This window comes from Hyaena hyaena, unplaced genomic scaffold, assembly GCF_003009895.1.
Source record: "Hyaena hyaena isolate Hyena2069 unplaced genomic scaffold, ASM300989v1 scaffold_75, whole genome shotgun sequence".
Classification (NCBI taxonomy): Eukaryota; Metazoa; Chordata; class Mammalia; order Carnivora; family Hyaenidae; genus Hyaena; species Hyaena hyaena.
Genome location: NW_024080707.1, coordinates 3,815,188 through 3,834,356, shown reverse-complemented (window position 1 = coordinate 3,834,356; position 19,169 = coordinate 3,815,188). Strand labels below are relative to the sequence as shown.

The following is a 19,169-nucleotide window of genomic DNA, read 5'->3' as shown; positions in this document are numbered from 1 at the left end:
CCTTGATTTTCTAAATAGTTTGTGGATCAATCCTATGAGGTTAAACTAGAGCACTGATTGCTTAGTTACTACACAATTTGAAAGAGGCCTTGGCAGCAGAGCAGTCCAAGCCCTAGAAAGGGCTGGGAAGAAAGGCTAAATTACCCATTCCCAGTTCTGAGAAAACAGCCAACTTTATGACAGCATTCTCAGGGTATATAATGGCACTGTGGACACCACTTATCACAAAAAAGAAAAGGGGCTCTTTACTCCCTCACTTTACCCTTTATTCCCTCACTAGATAGGATTTCACTATACTAGGTGAAATCAAAATTCATTATGTCTTTTCTTGGAATGACTAGCCATACTCAGAAAAAGGTGCTGCTTCCAGTCAGTCCTTCACCTCAAAGGTGCTAACCTTGGTTAAAGAGCAGCCATCTGATGGTGTGGTTACCACACTGGAGCACACTGTGCAAGTAACATTCCAGCAGCATCACCTAACTTTGCTGCACTGTGAAAGATTCTCTTGACCATCTCCCTAGGTTTTCTGATGTTGAAACTGTCACAAATGCATCTGCACATTCTGGATGGAAAAATTTTTAAATGAAAAGGGGTTGTAGCACTCTAACTTACCTAAGAAAAGGTATGAAATGGAATGGGATGGCTAAAGACATGTGCAAGGACACTGCCTTTAAGGCTATTGTTAGCCTAGTAAATATGAAGAAAACATCAGCAGCACTGTGAACACCCACAACTGACATCTACGCCAGGGAATATCTAATACACATGTAATGTTGGTCTAGTAAGATGGCAAGTTACCTCAGGTGAAATACTCAGGTGTTCTGAGGACAATGAAGGTGAGGGCCAATGGTGTTTTTTTAGAAAAGTTTTGATTTTGTCTATCACTTTCTTGTCCTTTCTTTTAAGGAAAATGGGGTTGCCTACCCCACACACCCCGACACACTGTGCACAGGCAGAAAAGAGTCAAGCCGGATGAAACTTCAACCCTAAAGCTTATCATTAGGTGCTTTCCAAGTGCCTAGTACTAGATTAAACACTTTGCATACCAAGTGTCATCTATTCACTACAACTGTATTTCTGAAGTAGGTGTTAGTATCTTCATAACACAGAAAAACTGGGGCTCAGAGAATTGAAACTGCCTACTGCTAAGTGACAGGGTTGGGCTTTAAAGCCCATGTTCCTTTTAGGATACCATAGGCAGTCAGAGCCAAGAGTACATGACCCATAAGTGCATAGGAAGCCCTGAACTGGAAGAGGAGGTCTGGGTCTGGTTTATGTTTTAGCCTCCAGTGATTTGTTCAGATGTTTGCTTGGTATTCTGCTCAGTGCTTCTGGTGACTCTCAGGCAAAATTGCTTGGCACCAACCATATCCTTGCAGGTCAAAGAATAATGGTTTCCATCTTTAGGAAAGAGTCTCATTGAGCTCTGTATCGCTGTCTTCATGTCAGAGGCCCTGTCCTTGCATCTTGGTCAGTCATTCTACTATACCAATTCCTCCTACTCCCCCATGCCTTTCACTGGCCACTCCAGAGCTTATCTGGAAACATGGAAGCACAGAATGAGATGGGATGACTCAGAGCCCATCCATGCTCACTGGACTGCCTGGCTGGGCTCTCAAGGCTATAGACTGTAGGCTGCAGTTTACAAGCATTAGGCAGGTGTACTTCCAGCTCACCCTAGGCACTGTGGGTCATGCTGTAGATGCCGACTCTGATGTCTTAGTTGTTACTCCCGGAAGTGGCCTGGAGGGACCGGCGGTGCAAGCCAGCATGTAGGGGAGTTGATACCCTGTGGCCAAACTTTGACCAATAACAGACAGTTAAATTCTTCTCTTTCTCTGTCATTGTATTTCCATACATTTTTTTTTCTGGGAATGTCCCTAAGTGACCAAGCAATCAGCTGTATTTTCTTCTGATGCTGTGGCGAGCTCAGTAACTTGACCTCTTTCTGTTTGCGTTGGTTTTTTCATGGCTCACCCTCCCATTCTTGCTTCCCTGAGACTATAGAATTCCCTTCTCCCAATGAAGCATGAGCATGTCAGTTCTGCTTCAGGGAGCTTTCTAGAAAACCCAGCTAAAGATAGTGTGGCAACAGTTCTCTTTTAACCTCTGCTAAGTAGAACCAGTGGTCAGGAGTGAGTATGGATGTAAGGACCATTAAATTAGGGAAAGGAGAACTGGTCAGCCTCGGGTGGTCAGCCTGGACTTCTTTAGTCAAAAAAGGTACCTCTTTCATCTTTTTAGGAGGTTTTAGCTTTGAATAAATTCTCATAAATCAAGAAGGCATGAAGAGTCAGCTGCAGGGATTCTCTTTCCTACCACTGGAGTCCAAGGACAGCAGGTAAACGGTCTCAATGGGTAAAACACTAGTGGGGAGGGAAAGAGAGAGGGAGAAAGAGAGAGGGAGAGACAGAGACAACACTACTAAGTGAGACCCCATTTCTATTGATTTCTGGATTTCTTACAATGAGATGCTCATATGGCTATCAAGATAAAATATATCCATGTGGCAGGAAAAGAAAGAACACTGTCCTATATTTGGATTTCTGTATAACACATGACAAATATTGAAAGATGACTAGTTTTTAGAATTCAGAATGGAATGCTCACCACCAACGGAAATCTCTGCCCCACAAATTCGAAACTCCTTGTTTTTGCTACATGCCAGTTTGCAGAGAAATAGGGTTGTACCCAGAGGAAGACCAGTGACTTGAGAACTGAGGAAGTGACCATGCAGAAAATGGATTTGTCTGTCAAACTTGTAGAGGATTAACCTGTTAACACTGGGATATTGTGAGCAGCCTTGTTCAGGCTTTAAAGAGCATGAAATATTGACAGCTGATCCAAGTGAAATTACACGGGAAGGCTTCACAGTCACATCTCCTCTCTTGCATACATCTGCAATAAGACACAAGTCAGCACATAAGAAATCCATTCAAAATGGTGGGTTTGTGTAATCCTCAAGAGCAGGGTAAAATTACCTTTGATGGGTCAAATCATGGAAATATAAATAATCTACAATTGCTCTGGCTGAATTGGTGATGCACAATGAGAACAGAAGGTAACCACATTAAAGTCTAACTGTGTTTGAATTAAAATATGCATTGTTCTCAAAACAGTAATACTGTAACCAGAACTAAAAGTGCTGAGAAAATAGTGTTGGGAGAACATTCAGGAACATGGGACCAGGAAATATCAACCTCTCTCATACGCAGCTTATTCCTCAAACTACTCAAAAGTACTTCCCAGAATAAATTACACTTGCTTCCATTCCCATTTATGATTTATAAGCCTCACTTCAATACTCACACCAAAAAGAAAAATAATGGTGTAAGGGGCTATCACAAACTCTAAGGGGTAGATTTAGGAATAACACGTTCTCTTGCCGTATTAGTAGTATAAAGTCTGTATAATCTAGAACATTATTTTATAACAAAAGAACATATTCAGTGGCTCTCTTATGCTTGTGGTTGGCATCAAGGATGCAAATTAGGTCTTACCATGCCATATTTTGGTATTCCTTCAAGATGCAAGACCTTGGGCTAGATGAACCATAACCCAATACAGCTAATATGATATTACATGAACGTGTTCTTCTTTTTAAAAGAGTCTGTTTATTGACAGATACTATATTAAACTCATTAAAAGAGAGGGCATTCTTACTCTCCAGAAGCTTTTGTGTAAATAAATATGACAACTATTCAGAAACAAATGGTTTTCGGTAGTACTGCTGGTGAAAGGACCTCAGAATTATAGATTTGCAATGAATTATCAGATGTGGTAGAAAGTTTCTACTGAAAGTCTTGGGGTTTTGTTTTTGTTTTTGTTTTTGTTTTTTGTAATTGTTAAGATTGCTTTAACTACCCTAAACAGGAATTGGTAGGAAAAAGTTACTTAAATCAAATAAAGGAAATACTAAAAATTCACTTCAAATAAAAAATTCTATTTTAGAACTGAAAAACTCTCTCCCTTTTTCTCTTTCCTCACCCCATCCTACTCATATATAGGTTCTCTGCATCTTTAATTTTTGTTGATCTTAATGAGCTAGAAAGTAAAAAAGTAAGCTCCCAATAAAGAAAAAGCAGGGAAAACGTCAGCTGTTATTTTTTTTTTAGCATAGTTTAATTCACTCATAAACAACCTCTGTTAAAACGCACTATCATTTTAGTAAAACATTCATTCATAATGTCAGTTTTGTGGTTACCTAGCCACTTAAGGAGAAATGATATGATTGGACTCATATTAATCAGTATAAGTTAAATAAAATGTATATTTGTTATAGATATGGAACCAGATATACCCACTTAAAATGACAGAAGATTGACTACAAAAGACAAACTACCAGAACAATTGCCACAAATACATATTTCATCTGTAACCGAGAACTTAAACCACAAATACTTCTACTAATTCAATTATAGAAACATCTTACCTATATTTGCTTTAACCACCAACAACACAATGATAAAAATAAGTGCCAGTGAGTACCCTCCATTTGTATGTGCCATGAACAGTCAACTCTGGAATACACCTCTGTAATTTTCCTTGTAAAGAAAACAAATTCATTCATGTCAAATACATTCAGAAAATACCAGAACCAACATCATTCAGAAGGGCTTAAAATTCCCCTTTAATTTCTCTATATCATTATGATTTTTTTAAATGAAATATACATTTAAAACTCGTAAATTGGAAATCTTAACCACCTCTAACCCCCATTCACTTATGCTTCTTGGAGTCGGCAAAGGGTGGGAGAAGAGGCATAGCCTCTGGAGTCCTGTAGTACTGGATTTAAGAACTTTAAGACTGTGAGCAAGTTACTTAACCTTCTGAGCCTCAGTTTCACACAAAAATTGTTTTCTTCCAAACAGGGTTGCACCATTATATTCAAACATAATGGTGTTAAATCCCAAGACTAATGAGAATTTCCGGTATATTCATGTGCTTCCAGAACTAACAGAAGATTAAAAAGTGGCTCATAACCCTCTCATAGAACTTAGTAAAAGATTGATCTCTGGTTGTAAGAAAGGGAGTTGTTGGAGTCTTCTATAGGAATTCATTTTTACTTGTTTGTTTGCTTCTTTATTTGTTACTCATTTATTTTACTAAGTATTTCTATCTTGAATGGTTCAGAAAATGCAAGCTGGTGATTTCTGATTGTTTCCAAATTTAAACCTAATGAATGGCTCTACTAATTATTAAGAAATTCTCTAAAATCTATTTAAAGGTAAGCCAAAAATCCATAATATAGGCAGGAAAGTTCTGTGATGTTAGGCTATTGGGAACCAGCCAATGCAAATGTTCACCTCTTACTCCCATGCCTAGAGATGTGCCAGAACATACTAGGCATTCTCAGAAAAATTAACTTATTCATTAAATAGGCTAACTTTCATATTCCAGGCAAAATGTTAAGTGTTAGAGATATAACAGTACTGCTCTAGTGTTTTTTGTTTGTTTTGTTTTGCTTTTTTAGTTTTTTTGGGGGGGGCAAGCATATGTGAGTGAGCAGGAGAGAAAAGCAGAACAGCATGGGAGGGGGAGAGGGAGAAAAGGAGAGAGAGAGAGGACGAATCTTAAGCCAGAGCCCTACACAGGGATTGATCCCACAACCCTGGGATCCTGACCTGAACCTAAATCAAGAGTTGGGATGCTCAACCAAGTGAGCCACCCAGATGCCCCTGCTCTAGTGGGTTTATAGGAATGTGCCTACTTGCCCCTTTGACTCTTCTACCTCTAGCTTAGTCATCACTCATCTTTTCAATAGTCTTTGCTAGTTGCTCTTCCTTTTCCTCCTGACTTTCAACTCTTGGAGGATCTCAGCTCATTGTATGCTAATGATCTCCGATGTGTATCTTCAACTCAGACATCTCTCTATGCTCCAGTCTATCTCTTTGCAACACCTCTTGGATCTCTAATAGAGTACTCAATATTAACACGTTCAGTTGGCCTTCCTTTTCCAAATTGGTTCTTTCTCTAGCCTTTTTGATTTCAGTAAATAACATGTTTGCTCCCAAATTGCTCAAAAACCTCGAAGTCATCCTTGATTCCACCCTCTTTCTCATCCCCTACAACCAAATCTCATCAATCTCATCAGTTTTACCTCCAAAATATATCACAGATCAATCCACTTCTCTCCATTTCTACTGTCCTCACTCTAGTCCAAAAGACAGTTATCTCTCCCCTAGATGACTAGAGTAGCTCCTTAATGTGTCTTTCTAATCCATCTTTACCCCTTGCTAAGACATTTTCACATAGTGACTACCTCTTAGAATTATAAATCAGATTCCATTACCTGTTTCATACTACCACTATTTAAAACCCTTCAATATGTCCATCATTGTTAGAATAAAATCCAAAATCCTTACCACACATGATCGCTCAGGCAATGTATGGCCTCACTTCTCCTGTCTTTCCACCATCATTTGCCATACTTTTCTGCCTTGCTCACTCTGCTCTATTCATACTGGCTTTCAGATTGTGCCCTTAATAAGACATGTCTTTTGATGCCTAGAGATTCTGTACTTTCCATTTCCTCTGCTAGAATCCTCTTCCTCTGTTTCTTAGTGGCTGGCTGACTTATATCCTTCAGATCTTAGCTCATGTGTTACTTCCTCAGAGAGCTCCTCCCTGATCACCTAGCCAAAGTGGTCTTGCCTAGCTACTTTCTACTCATCACCCTTTTATTACCTTCATGGTACAGCATGTAACTACTGTATTTATTTACTTGACTACTTGTTTGTCATCAATCTTTGTGTGAGAATTTAAGCCACCATAAGAGCAGGAACATTGGCTCACTGCTATATGCCAGCACCTAGCACTAGGAAAGAGTACTCAATAAATGTTTATTAAAAGGAAGAAAAAGGGATAAAGGGGAAAGAAATCTAAGCTATTAAAAAACTCCCTATAAACATCCCTGTGGTAGGCAGAATATGGCCTGCCAAAGATGCTCATGACTTAATCCCTGGAACATGTGTATATATTACATTACATGACAGAGGGACTTTGGAGATGCAATTACCACTAACTATCTGAGACGGAGAGAGTATCCTGTTTTGAGAATTTTTGAGTTACTAAATGAGCCCAAACTAATCAAGTGAGTTCTTAAAAGTGGATGAGAGAGGCAAAAATGTCGGTCAGGGAGCTATGATAGGACAAGGGCTGATATGAAAATCTGCAAGTGGCAGCTTCAGGGAGGTGCCATAAGCCAAAGATTGTGGTGGCCTCTAGAATCTGAGGATGGGTCTCAGTTTACAGAAAATATGAAATGTATTTCTTATGGGTCTTGGTTAAAAATGTTTGAGAAACACTGATCTACATTAAAATCTGAGAGTTTCCCTTTCTCTAAATCATATAGTCCAAGGTCGTGGCCTCAGTGGCCTCTGTGAGCTAATTCCTGTCTGTATTACCAATCACATTCATCTCTACTCTCTAGCTGCTTAGTTTCCCTACACATCTCATGCCAATACATGTTTTTGTATCTTTGCTGATGCTATTCTCTTACTTTCCCACTGTTCTTGAATGGCTAAGTCTTTTTTTTTTTTAATTAAAAAAATTTTAAAGTTTATTTGTTTACTTTGAGAAAAAGTGTGCACACAAGTGGGGGAGGGGCAGAGAGAAGGAGAGACAGAATCCCAAGTCATCAGTGCAGAGCCCAATGCAGGGCTTGAACTCACAAACCATGAGATCATGAGCAGAGCTGAGATGGAGAGTCAGATTCTTAAATGACTGTGCCACCCAAACATCCCTAGAAGTCTTATGCATCCACCCCAGCTCCTTTTAGTCAGCCATTCAATCAACAAATATGTATCAAGCAGTTGTGTGGCAAGGGCTAGGGATATAGTGGAGAACAAGATAGGGTTTCTGCTCTCATGGAACCAACATTCAGGAACAAGGAGACAGAAAACAAAGAAGTAACCAATAAATTCAGACAATGATAAAAGAAAAACACAAGAGAAGCTAAGGGGAGAGAAAGCCTGGGGAGGAGAGAAGCTGGTCAATGAAGGTGTTTCTAGGAGGTGAAGCTTGAGCTGAGATTGGCACAGTCCAAGTAAAGACTCAGGATGAAGCTCAGAGACGGAGGAACAAGCTGACTATGGGAAAATCACAGAAAAAAAAGGGCAGGGTGGCAGGGGAAGTGACTGTGGGGAGAATGTTAAGACATGAAGAGGAGAAGAAGCCAGGAACCAGACCTACTATGGGTTTGTCTGCTTGGATTTTACTCTCAAATCTATAGGAAACCACTGATAGTTTTATTTATTTATTTAACTGAGTTTTAACTGGGGATGTTACAAGATATAAATTACATTAAGAAAACACATGCAAAGGCAAAAAAACAAAAAACAAAAAACAAAAAAACAAGTTAGTCTTGGCTTCGTGTATGGGGGCCAGAGTAGAAGCAAGCAGGCCAGTTATAAAGCAATTGCAGAACTCAGGTAAGAAATGATGATGTGGAACACAGTTATAGCAGTGGAGAAGGAAAGAAGTAGTCAAATCTTAGGAAGACTCACCTATGCCTTTAGGTCAGTCTCAAGCCTCCTTCACAGCATCCTGGCATCCTCATATATTAGCATCTGTCATATTATATAAAACTAATTTATTTAGGTATCTGCCTGCCTCCTCTATTTGCTTGCAAACTCCTCATGAGCAGAGGCCACAATTTATGACAAATACTGGCATGTGCTGAACTTAAAGAAACTTAAATGGCTTTTCTGTGTCCATCTATTGTATTTCTATTTAATGTAACTACAACTACATTAAATCTGATTCTGCCACATCATGGTTGACATCATTAATAGTAAGTTTTACTTTACTACCACTACCTTAGTTACTTCATTAAAGTTTGGAATATTCTGTCATAAAGGAAATTATAAATAGAATGTCAAGACAACTAAAAGATGACTGGATTATGAACAAAGTTACATAGGGGATTAAATAAATCTCTGCTTCTTGACTACAAGGGGTATCTACAGGGTATCTTTCTTTTTAAAAAAATTTTTTTAATGTTTATTTATTTTTGAGAGAGAGAGAGAGAGACAGAGTGTGAGCAGGCGAGGGGCAGAGAGAGGGAGATACAGAATCCTAAGCACGCTCCAGGCTCCAAGCCGTCAGCCCAGAGCCTGACGTGGGTCTTGAACTCACAAACTTTAAGATAATGACCTGAGCCAAAGTCAAACACTTAACCAACTGAGCCACCCAGGTGCCCTTACAGGGTATCTTTCAATATGCTTTGCAATTTATGGAGCTATGACATTCTCCAAGTAAGTAAAATAGTAATAGCAAAATATTTAGTTATTATAAGAATGTTTTAAATGTATAAATATTAAATATGTATATATAAAATACATATGAAATATGTACATAAGAAATATATATGAAATATATATATATGAAATACACACACACCTATATATGAAATAGGCAAATTAGAGGACAGAGTTGTTGATTTTATACAGTACTTTGATCCAAACACAAGCTTGTTCATTTTCTTTGACTACCCAGTAAAATAATTTCTCCTAAGAAACTCAGAACCCCAAAGACTTTCAAGTAAATGAAGTATCTTCTAATAAAATGAAACTTCCTATCAACTGTAAACATCTTTCAGACAGCCTGCCTGGGGGGTTGATATTAAAACTACAACTCTATTTTGAATCAGAAAATCAAAGAGTATGCTACGTCACTGACTCATCACTCAAGTTGTGACAGTTTCCACACAGTGAACATACTGTCTCACTGAGGGGGACAAGGATGAGCCAGAAATATTGCAACTGGTAGGAAGGCGGAAGCAAGGATTACTCCCCAGTGAGTGTCTTCCTCCATCGCTCCAGGAAGAAGTACAAAGTATGCACTACTACAAAATTGTATCTTAGTAGGCTAGGAAAAACCCTTACCACAGGTGATAACAGCATGCAGGCAGGAACACTTTCTACTTCCACATTACTTTACTTAACATGGTAGCACCATGATAAGTTCAAGGGGGCAGTATAGTATTGAAGAAAAGAAAAAGGCTAGTCAATCTTAGTTCCACTGTGTGCTATTAACTGTAAGAGTGCCATTTCCTCATTCTTACAGCAGGTACAATAATAGAGACCTAGAAAAGTTATTGGGAAGATTAATATGATAGTGTCGTGGACCCATGAGATTACCTAGAACAAAGTAGCACTCCACTGAGACTAGCTCCCATTTTCCCTTCTGGATCCTGTTTTTTTGCATGTCATGTCATGTCATGTCATGTCATGTCTTCCTCCCTTCCTCCCTCCCTCCCTCCCTCCCTCCCTCCCTTCCTTCCTTCCTTCCATTTTGAGAAAAAGAGCATGAAACGTGAGCAGGGGAGGAGCAGTGAGAGGGAGAGAATCCCAAGCAGGGTCTGCACTGACAGAGCTCCAACATGGGGCTCAAACTCATGAATTGTGGGATCATGACCTGAGTCAAAACCAAGAGTCAGATGTTTAATCGACTGAGCCACCCAGGTGCCCCATTGGATGTCTTTTCTCCTCCTCCTCCTCCTCCTTCTTCTTCTTCTAGATGTTTTTTTATTTATTTTCTCATTAATTTTTTGTTGTTTATTTATTTATTTTTGATAGAGAGAGAGAGAGAGAGAGAGAAAACTGGGAAGGAGCAGAGAGAGAGAGGAAGACAAAGGATCTGAAGTGGGTTCTGTGCTGAAAGCGAAGAGCCCAATGTGGGGCTCAAACTCACAAACCATGAGATCTTGACCTGAGCTGAAGTCAGACGCTCAACCGACTGAGCTACGCAGGCACCCCTGGATGTCTTTTCTAAATCACTTATGATTTTTACTGTACTGGAATGTTTTTGTTAAACTAGGTTTTAAAAAATCACATGCTAGGCTATCTTTATTCTTTTTTCTGTTTTAATGTTTATTTATTTCTGAGAGAGAGAGACAGAGTGTGAGCAGGGGAGGTGCAGAGAGAGAGTGAGACACAGAATCCAAAGCAGGCTCCAGGCTCTGAGCTGTCAGCATAGAGCCTGACACAGGGCTCAAACTCAGACCATGAGATGATGACCTGAGCCAAAGTTGACGCTTAACTGACTGAGCCACCCAGGTTCCCTGAGGCTATCTTTATTCTTATCCCTAATATCAAATTGAAAAAGTCAGAGGAGGAAGGCACTTCAAAGGTTAGCTAGTCACTACCATGATCCTGTTGCTCTCTTACCTTCCAACAGCTGACATTTGAGTCTGGGCCATTGCAGAACAACCAAATGATGTTCTAGATGTCTATCAAGGATGGCTGTCTTACAAATGCATGCCATTAATTACCCAGTTGACTCAATGAGGTAGAGTACAAAATCTGTCCCTTCTGCTAGCAAAGCTACTTATAGACATGTCTTATTGGTGGCATCTCAGTACAAAGACAACACTTTGGAGATTACCTATTTTACCTTCCCCATTTTGCAGATAAGTCAAGGTTTAGAGAAAAGAGGGGACTTTCAGAATCCACATCAGAACATAGGTTTCCTGATTTTTAATCTAACATTACTTCTAACAGGTGAGACTGCTTCTGATCAGTAGCAACAGTAGCAGCATGATATTAAAAATAATGCTACTGTTGGGGCGCCTGGGTGGCTTAGTCGGTTAAGCGTCCGACTTTCGCTTAGGTCATGATCTCGCAGTTCGTGGGTTCGAGCCCCGCGTCGGGCTCTGTGCTGCCTGCCAGCTCAGAGCCTGGAGCCTGTTTCAGTCTGTGACTCCCTCTCTCTCTGACCCTCCCCTGCTCACGCTGTCTCTCTCTCTCTCTCGTCGAAATAAATAAAACATTTAAAAAAAATAATAATAATGCTACTGTTAACTCTACCATCAATACTAATGCTATAGTTTATTGATTTCTTACTATATTCCTGGCACAATGCACATTACATACTTTCTTTATGATACCCACTAGCAAAGCAGTTATAATGTCTTATGCTTTAATCTTCAGAAGCCTGAATCATTATTGCTGATGCCCTCTTCCCTTCCTCAAAGGAGAATGAGACATACAAATACAAAAACAGTATATAGACAATATGTAACCACCTCTAATAATCTATTCCACTAGGTTGATAGAAAATCAAATCCACCAAGTAGTGAACTTACAATTTAGCCATTGGAGTCAACCTTCTTCTCCATGAGTTTTCATGAGCTAGGTCATGAAAAAGAACAGTCTCCTGACTGAAGCATTATCTTCTTTTTCCTTCTGTGTCTGCCATTTGGGGAAAAAGTCTCACAAGCTGTAACTATGGACAAATGCTGGGCTGTCTGGCCCTGATCATCAAATCAGTCTCTTTAGGATGTCATGTTAGGTGGTGTGACAGGCAAGGAAAGTAACATCACCTTAAACCTTCTGCCATTTCTTCTTTCTACCCAATAGTTCCAACACACTTTACATGAGCCAAACCGGACACTGTTTTCCTTTCTAGAGAGCAGCTGAGGCTTGCTAGAATTTTCTCCAATCTCACTGGTAAGCTTTTGTACCCCTAATTTTACCAATACATAGGCACATTCTTTTCTTGCTTAAAAGCAGGAGACTTCTGAAGTCCTTTTTTTTTTTTTTAATTTCTGTTGGAGGGTTTTATCCTTTCCCTCTTTATGACCTCTTCATTTTTCTTAATAGAACTTCCCTCACACATTTTCCTCTTACATTTTTCTGAAATGTTCTGTTAATTCTATTTGCCTTTATTTCCATTTCAGATACATTACACTGGACATAACGGGATCTTGAAATGTTGCATACAAATAAATTAACTTAAAGGGCACTAAGGAATCTTATCTCATCCCAACCCTGGAATCATTTGTACTATGAACTGTCTTCTAAATTGAGCAAGCATTCGCAAAGGAGAACTACAAAAAGAAATACAAGAAGAAACAAGACATGGATGGAATCTTGAAGAAACAAGGTACTTTCAAACCAATTGATGTTATTTGCTGTTTCCTTTTTGATTTCTTTGATTAGCTCTACAAGCCAACAATTTTCATGGCACTTGCTAAGTTTTTTTTTTTTTTTTTTTAATTTATTTATGTATTTTGAGAGAGATAGAGATGGCATGAGCAGGGGTTGGGGAGAGAGAGAGAAGGAAAAAGAGAATCCCAAGCAGGCTCCGTGCTGCCAGTGTGGAGCCCAATAAAGGACTTGAATTCATGAACTGTGAGGTTATGACCTGAGCCAAAACCAAGAAGAGTTGTTTGTGTAACCGACTGAGCCACCCAGATGCCCTGCACTTGTTAAGTTTTAACAATCCAACTTTCTTGGAGCACCTGGGTGTTTCAGTTGGTTAAGCGTCCGACTCTTGATCTCAGCTTAGGTCATGAACTAATGGTTCATGAGTTCAAGCCCTGCATCTGGCTCTGCGGTGACAGCAGTGGGGCCTGCTTGGGGCTCTCTCTCTCTCCTCTCTCTCTGTTCCTACCCTACTTGTGCTCTCTCTCAAAATAAATAAATAAACTTAAAAAAAATCCAAACTATTTTCACCCTCTGCATCCTTCTAATGCTATAAATAAAATAAGCCATTGTCTTTTGGGAAGAAAGATGTACTGGAAAGAGTATGGTGCCTAAGGTTTGAGGCACCTGTGTCACCATCCCAAGTAACTTCACATTTCAAGGTCTCTCTTCCTTGTTTGAAAAATGGCAATCGACATTTATTGAAAAAATTAAATCTCTTTTACTAACTTTTCTTCCTTAGTTTATTGGAAGGGTCTCTCCTTGGACTTCCTCAATCTTGAAGTCTCTATTTATGGACAGAGGCATAGGGCAGGGGGGTTATCTTTGCATTTTGGGTACTATTATCTTTGGATCCTGGCAACGTTGCTTCACCTTGTAACCTCAGCCATGGAGTCTTTTCATAAAGTGCTACAAGGCATCAAAAATATTATTAAAGCACATTACAATTGCTTTGTTTTAAAATTTTTCTAGGAATTTCACAATTAAAGATAATTGGAGGTACACTGCTGGGGGTAGGGTGAGCTGAGACTAGTGACCATCATTCCACAATGTTCCTAAAGTTTTCTTATATAAATGAAAAATTTGATTGAAGTCTCTATACAAACAACTCCATGTCTCAACATCTCTGCCTGATGTTTTACTCAATAAAGGATGTTTAACTTTCCTTCTGCATATTACTGTAAAAGAGATGTAAATTAAGATTCTAATCTTAATAATCTTTTATAGGCATTTACTTAGCAATGTATTACAATGCAGACCATATCACTGGAGTTGTTAATATTAGGTCATCTGCTACATAAACTGTAGGTATCTCTATTCTACAGGTGGGGAAATCTGCAAGTTGACCAAGTTAATACAGAAAACCCAGAAGGGGGGTGCCTGGGTGGCTCAGTCAGTTAAACATCTGACTCTTGATTTTGGCTCAGGTCATGATTTCACAGTTGGTGAGTTTGAGCCTTATATCGGTCTCTATACTGACATCTCAGAGACTACTTGACATTCTCTCTCTCTCTCTCTCTCTCTCTCTCTCCCCCACCCTCACTTTCTGCCCCACCCCCACTTGTGCTTTATCTCTCTCTCTCTCTCAAAATAAACTTAAAAAAAAAAGAAAACCCAGAATTAAATTCAGATTTAAATAAATTAGAACCACCTTCCATACTTGAGTTTCCCCATCTGTAAAATGAGAATAAAAATAACACCAACCTCACAAGATTATTGTGGAGGTTCAATAAGCAGCTCTTATTACAGTGCCTGGTATATACCAAGAGTTTCATAAATATTAGCTGAAAAAGGATAAATCACCTCCTTTTCAGGGATATTATCAGAATTGTTGGACAGCCTTGCTTTCCTATTCCCCTGACTCATCACTGAAAGATTGATCTGATTAAAATGAGATCTCATACCTTCCTTATATTAGGTGACTTTATGCCACCTATCATCTTTGACATACTAAGTGTTCTCATAATTATTGTCTTCTCCAACAGTTTTCACTTCTTGAGGATGAAGATTGGGTCTTAACATTTCTTTATATTCACTACAGTGACCAGCACAATATCTTGAACATAAAAGCTGTTCAATACATTCTTGTATTTAAAAAAATCATTGTTTCCATTAACAAAGAGCACTACAAGATTCGAAGAATAAAGGGCACTGGACAAATCTTCTTTGGGATTTGGCTTTCTTTTTACATGGGTCTGCACAAATGTACACGTAGAAGTTGAGAACAGTGCTGAGTATAATTACAAAGATGACAGATAACTGGCCAGAGAACAAAGCAGGTATATTAATACAAAAATAAGTCCACACTTGAGAAATAATGTGCAACATCTACTATACTGAGAGGACTGTTCTCCCATAAAAATCTTACATATGCTTTAGAACTTTTTTCACCCTAGAACTCATTTTAACACGATCCAGAGCTTGCCAGAATTTGGAAATTGACCGTCCTATGTATTCATTATGACATTAAAGAAACAAGACACATCAACAAAGAATGTTGCAGACTCTCATAGAGCCTTTATGCCTAACAAAGTACTGGTAATGACTGAGGATTTTACATTACAATGGGGAAGGAGAGTGCGGCTCTTAGCCACTAAGGTTGTACGCTGGGCAGAGAAACAGCGCTCTATCATTTCTAGTTAATGGGCAATGAGAATATAATGTTTGTCCAAGTGGAAGTGGATATAATGTTAAGAGCCAGAGGTGCAAAGGCAAGAAGCACAGAGTTTGGAGCCAGTCACTTGTAACTCACTATCTCTGTGAAAGCAGGGAGGTTTCCATATCTGTAAAGTAAGAATACTAATAGCCACTCCACCAACTTTTTAAAGACTTATACAGGATCACAAAATATACTCAAAGGCCAGGTACATGGTAGAGGGTTGGCAAAGCCTTTTATCTATACATAAGGAATTATAACACTTATCCAGAGTTAAGGGATAAAAATTAATTTTGTCCTGTTCTGAGGACATACTGGGAAAAGTCTTTTTGTATGCTTCTGGGTTACAAAGTTTAAGATGTCCATCTAAATTTTTTTAAACGTTTATTTAGTTTTGAGAGACAGAGAGAGACAGAGCATGAGCTGGGGAGGGTCAGAGAGAGAGGGAGACACAGAATCTGAAGCAGGCTCCAGGCTCTGAGCTAGCCGTCAGCACAGAGCCCGATGCGGGGCTCAAACCCGAACCGTGAGATCATGCCCTGAAGCCGACGTGGGACGCTTAACTGACTGAGCCACCCAGGCGCCCCTTAAGATGTCCATCTAATCAAGCAGATACTTAATCTCTTACAATGCTCACACTTAGTGCGCCCTAATCACCTGAGAAGGGCCTTCCTAAAGACAATCCACAGATGAGGAAATTGAGTGAGGCGGGTGGCTAGCCTGTGGGCTGGGCTTGCCCTTCCACGAGTAGCTAACGGGGCCAGGTAGGGACTCCAGGTGTGTCTTTGGGAAAGGACTGCCAATGATGGGAAACTACAACGACCATGCGAGACACTTAGGACTCCGCAATACTTTAGAAAAGGCCCATTTATCTAGCCCGAGTCACGCCAAGACCGGCCCCCGAGTGGTGCCCTCAACCCTTTCCCCAGACGCCAGTCCTCTCTGCCCCACGCACCCACTATTCTGCGTCTCGGGAGGCTCAGTCTGAGCGCCCTCTCCCCTCCTTCTGGCGGAACCCCAACTTGGCACCCTCAAATGCACATCAGCGCCCAGAGAGTGAGGACCTTGACGAGGAGAGCCCCCCAGCCCCACACAAGCCCTCCCCCGGGAGAGGCGAGGCACAGAAGCCAGGACATTCATACACCCAGCCAGGCCCGTGTCGCGGGGTCCCCGGCGCCCCCATCCCACTCGAGCCCCTGGTCACTCACCGCGCGTCGCCGGTCTGCGGGCGGGGGCTGGGGCTGGCGAGGCCCCCGCGGCCCCGGCGCTCGGGGCGCACGTGTTGCTCTGGCTGTAGCTCCGAGCGTCCGGGTGCCAGCGCGCGCCCTCCCGCCGCCGCGTCCGCCGCGCGCCGCTGGTCGACCCCCGGGGGCGGGGGCGGGGGCGGGGGCGGCGGCGCCGGGGCGCGCGGCCGGGGAGGCGGGAGGGGCACGCGCGGCTGCACGCCTCCGCGGCCCGACGCTCTGCGCCGCGGGCGCCTGCGGTTTCCCGGCCGCGCTCCCGGCCCGCCAGGACCCGCTTCTGCCCCGCGTGGGCTCCCAGTGTCGCCTTGAGCAAGGTGGTTATCGCTCGGCAGCTGCCTTCCCCCCGACACAAAATGCGGACGGCAAAGCCTTGGCTTCTAAGATCGAGCGAGCCTTGACGGAGTTGGTGCGGTGAATTGTGTGCGAGGTATGACGAGCTCGACAAAACCGTGCCCTCGGCTTGCCCAGCCGCAAGGAGTCACTTTGTTGATGCATGTTAGAGTGAGAACTTTCCTCCGAGATGGCCTTCCTCTGCGCGCTCAGCGCTGCCCCTCTCACCGCACGCTCGTGCCAGGCTCCCACCCTGGGCTGTGCGAAAATACTAGAACACTTAGCTGGCGTGACACCGACCCTGAGTGGTCCGGGGTTCGATATGTCCTAAGTGGGGTTCTGAGGGAAGGGGGAAAACTGCACACAAATGCAGACGGAATGACTTATGACAGTATTTCACTGAATCTATGAATTCATCGACTATACCACCTACCATTTCTTAGGTACCGGTAAGAGATAAGAATTGTCACATAAGCTATGTCACCTGCTTTCTTATCACTTAACATCTTTTGATTAAATTTATATTTATTGAAATATCCCTTTTTAGATTTATTTAGAAATATATGCTTGTATTATCTAACACTCTTGTTCATTCACAAAAGGAGAAGGGGAATAGAAGCAGAATAAATTGGTTAAGATAATCTTCAGGTACATTCACATCGAGTTGAACGCTCCCCCTCACCTTTCTGTTTCACCCAGTCTCATCCTCAGTGACAGAAGAGTTTTAATAAGGCAGCATTTCTTAACAGTGTCTCACTGTTGTCTCTGGGGTGTTCTTCCAGGCGGCCAAAGCCAACCTAGGTTAGCTGAGCATGTTCGGAGCCAACCATGTCCCCATCCTGTGTGGGCAGTAGGCATAAGACTCCCAATTGTTGGAAACATTAAATATAAAAATGTACACCTTAGAAACAACAACATACCCTCGCTTGTTTTTATCAGACGGTGATGTATGGTGGTTTACACACTTCAGCATTTGTCTCCATACATAATGGATAAAACCGAACATTTTAAATTGTAGAATCTTAACATTACTGTATAGTGAGATGGTGAAGGGTGTGGAAATCATTTGCAACAAAGTCAAGAGTTATCTTAAAACAGAGTTATTTTTTATCTTTTTCACCAAAAAAGGCAAATATTCTAAATTTGCTGATATGTTCTGGAATGTTATGCATCTATCAGTAGTATGTTACTGAATATATTTTTCTGAAAAAGAAAAATCACAGGCTTTTTTGTCCCTTCAAGGTAAAGATAATATTTTAACACTGAGTGAGAAAGTGCTGTGAAGAGAACATTTGAAAACAAGTACAGTATTTCAAAATGTTGCTGTAATTGTGTGGAGGTGGGGGTGGATTGGTAAAATTATGTTTGTCACCTACAAAAAATGTACTAGCCTTGGAAACAATTTGCTATCTTGTTTCAATGTTTCAGTTGAGTAATTCAGTAAATTTTAAACCATTTTTTAAAAAATAGGAAAATGTAGCTTTTGATTAGTTTGAAAGTAAAACTAATCAATATAGAGATCATAAAATTATGGTAACCAAATTTTAATAAACTTGTACAGTTCATAGATTAGCTTATTTTTCCATTTTTTTCCTGAAAAGAAAGCCTTTTATTTTGTTAATAACTCATTCCAAAATTTATTTTATACTTTATTTCACTTTAAAGTTTAATTTCTATTTTTGTGTACATCTTACTATATATAGTAAATATATATTTACCATGCATATTTATTTACCATGCATATTTATGTATTTATATAATTTGTAAGTAAGTGAAAAAAACAACTGAACATATATTGACAATGTATTTTCTAATCTCCTTTTTCCTTAAGGAGTGCATAATCTAAAACGTTCTAATCGTAGCATGTTACAAAATTGCTAAGCCAGATATGATATGGTGTTCCAAATTCACCTGACCCATTTTCTTTAGGAGAATGGATGAAGGTATTGGAGAAAGGACTTGAATCTTACTGTTAAGCCTGCAAAACAAATTATGAGACTATAATAAGAT

The 19,169-nt window shown here is 40.5% G+C and overlaps 1 protein-coding gene across 2 annotated transcripts in view; it reads right to left on the bottom strand.

Annotated features, from left to right (window-relative positions):
* IL12RB2 (interleukin 12 receptor subunit beta 2) overlaps positions 1-16,838 on the bottom strand; it is a 77,160-nt gene extending 60,322 nt beyond the window's left edge. For both annotated transcript variants that reach the window (XM_039233463.1, XM_039233464.1), the window contains exons 1-3: positions 16,794-16,838; positions 4,433-4,544; positions 2,611-2,898 (exon numbers count right to left, since the gene is read on the bottom strand). In XM_039233463.1, coding sequence (XP_039089394.1) covers positions 2,611-2,898; positions 4,433-4,508 — 364 coding nt within the window. In that variant the 5' untranslated portion in view covers positions 4,509-4,544; positions 16,794-16,838. The remainder of the gene's footprint in view (positions 1-2,610; positions 2,899-4,432; positions 4,545-16,793) is intronic.
* Between the last annotated feature and the right edge of the window lie 2,331 nt (positions 16,839-19,169).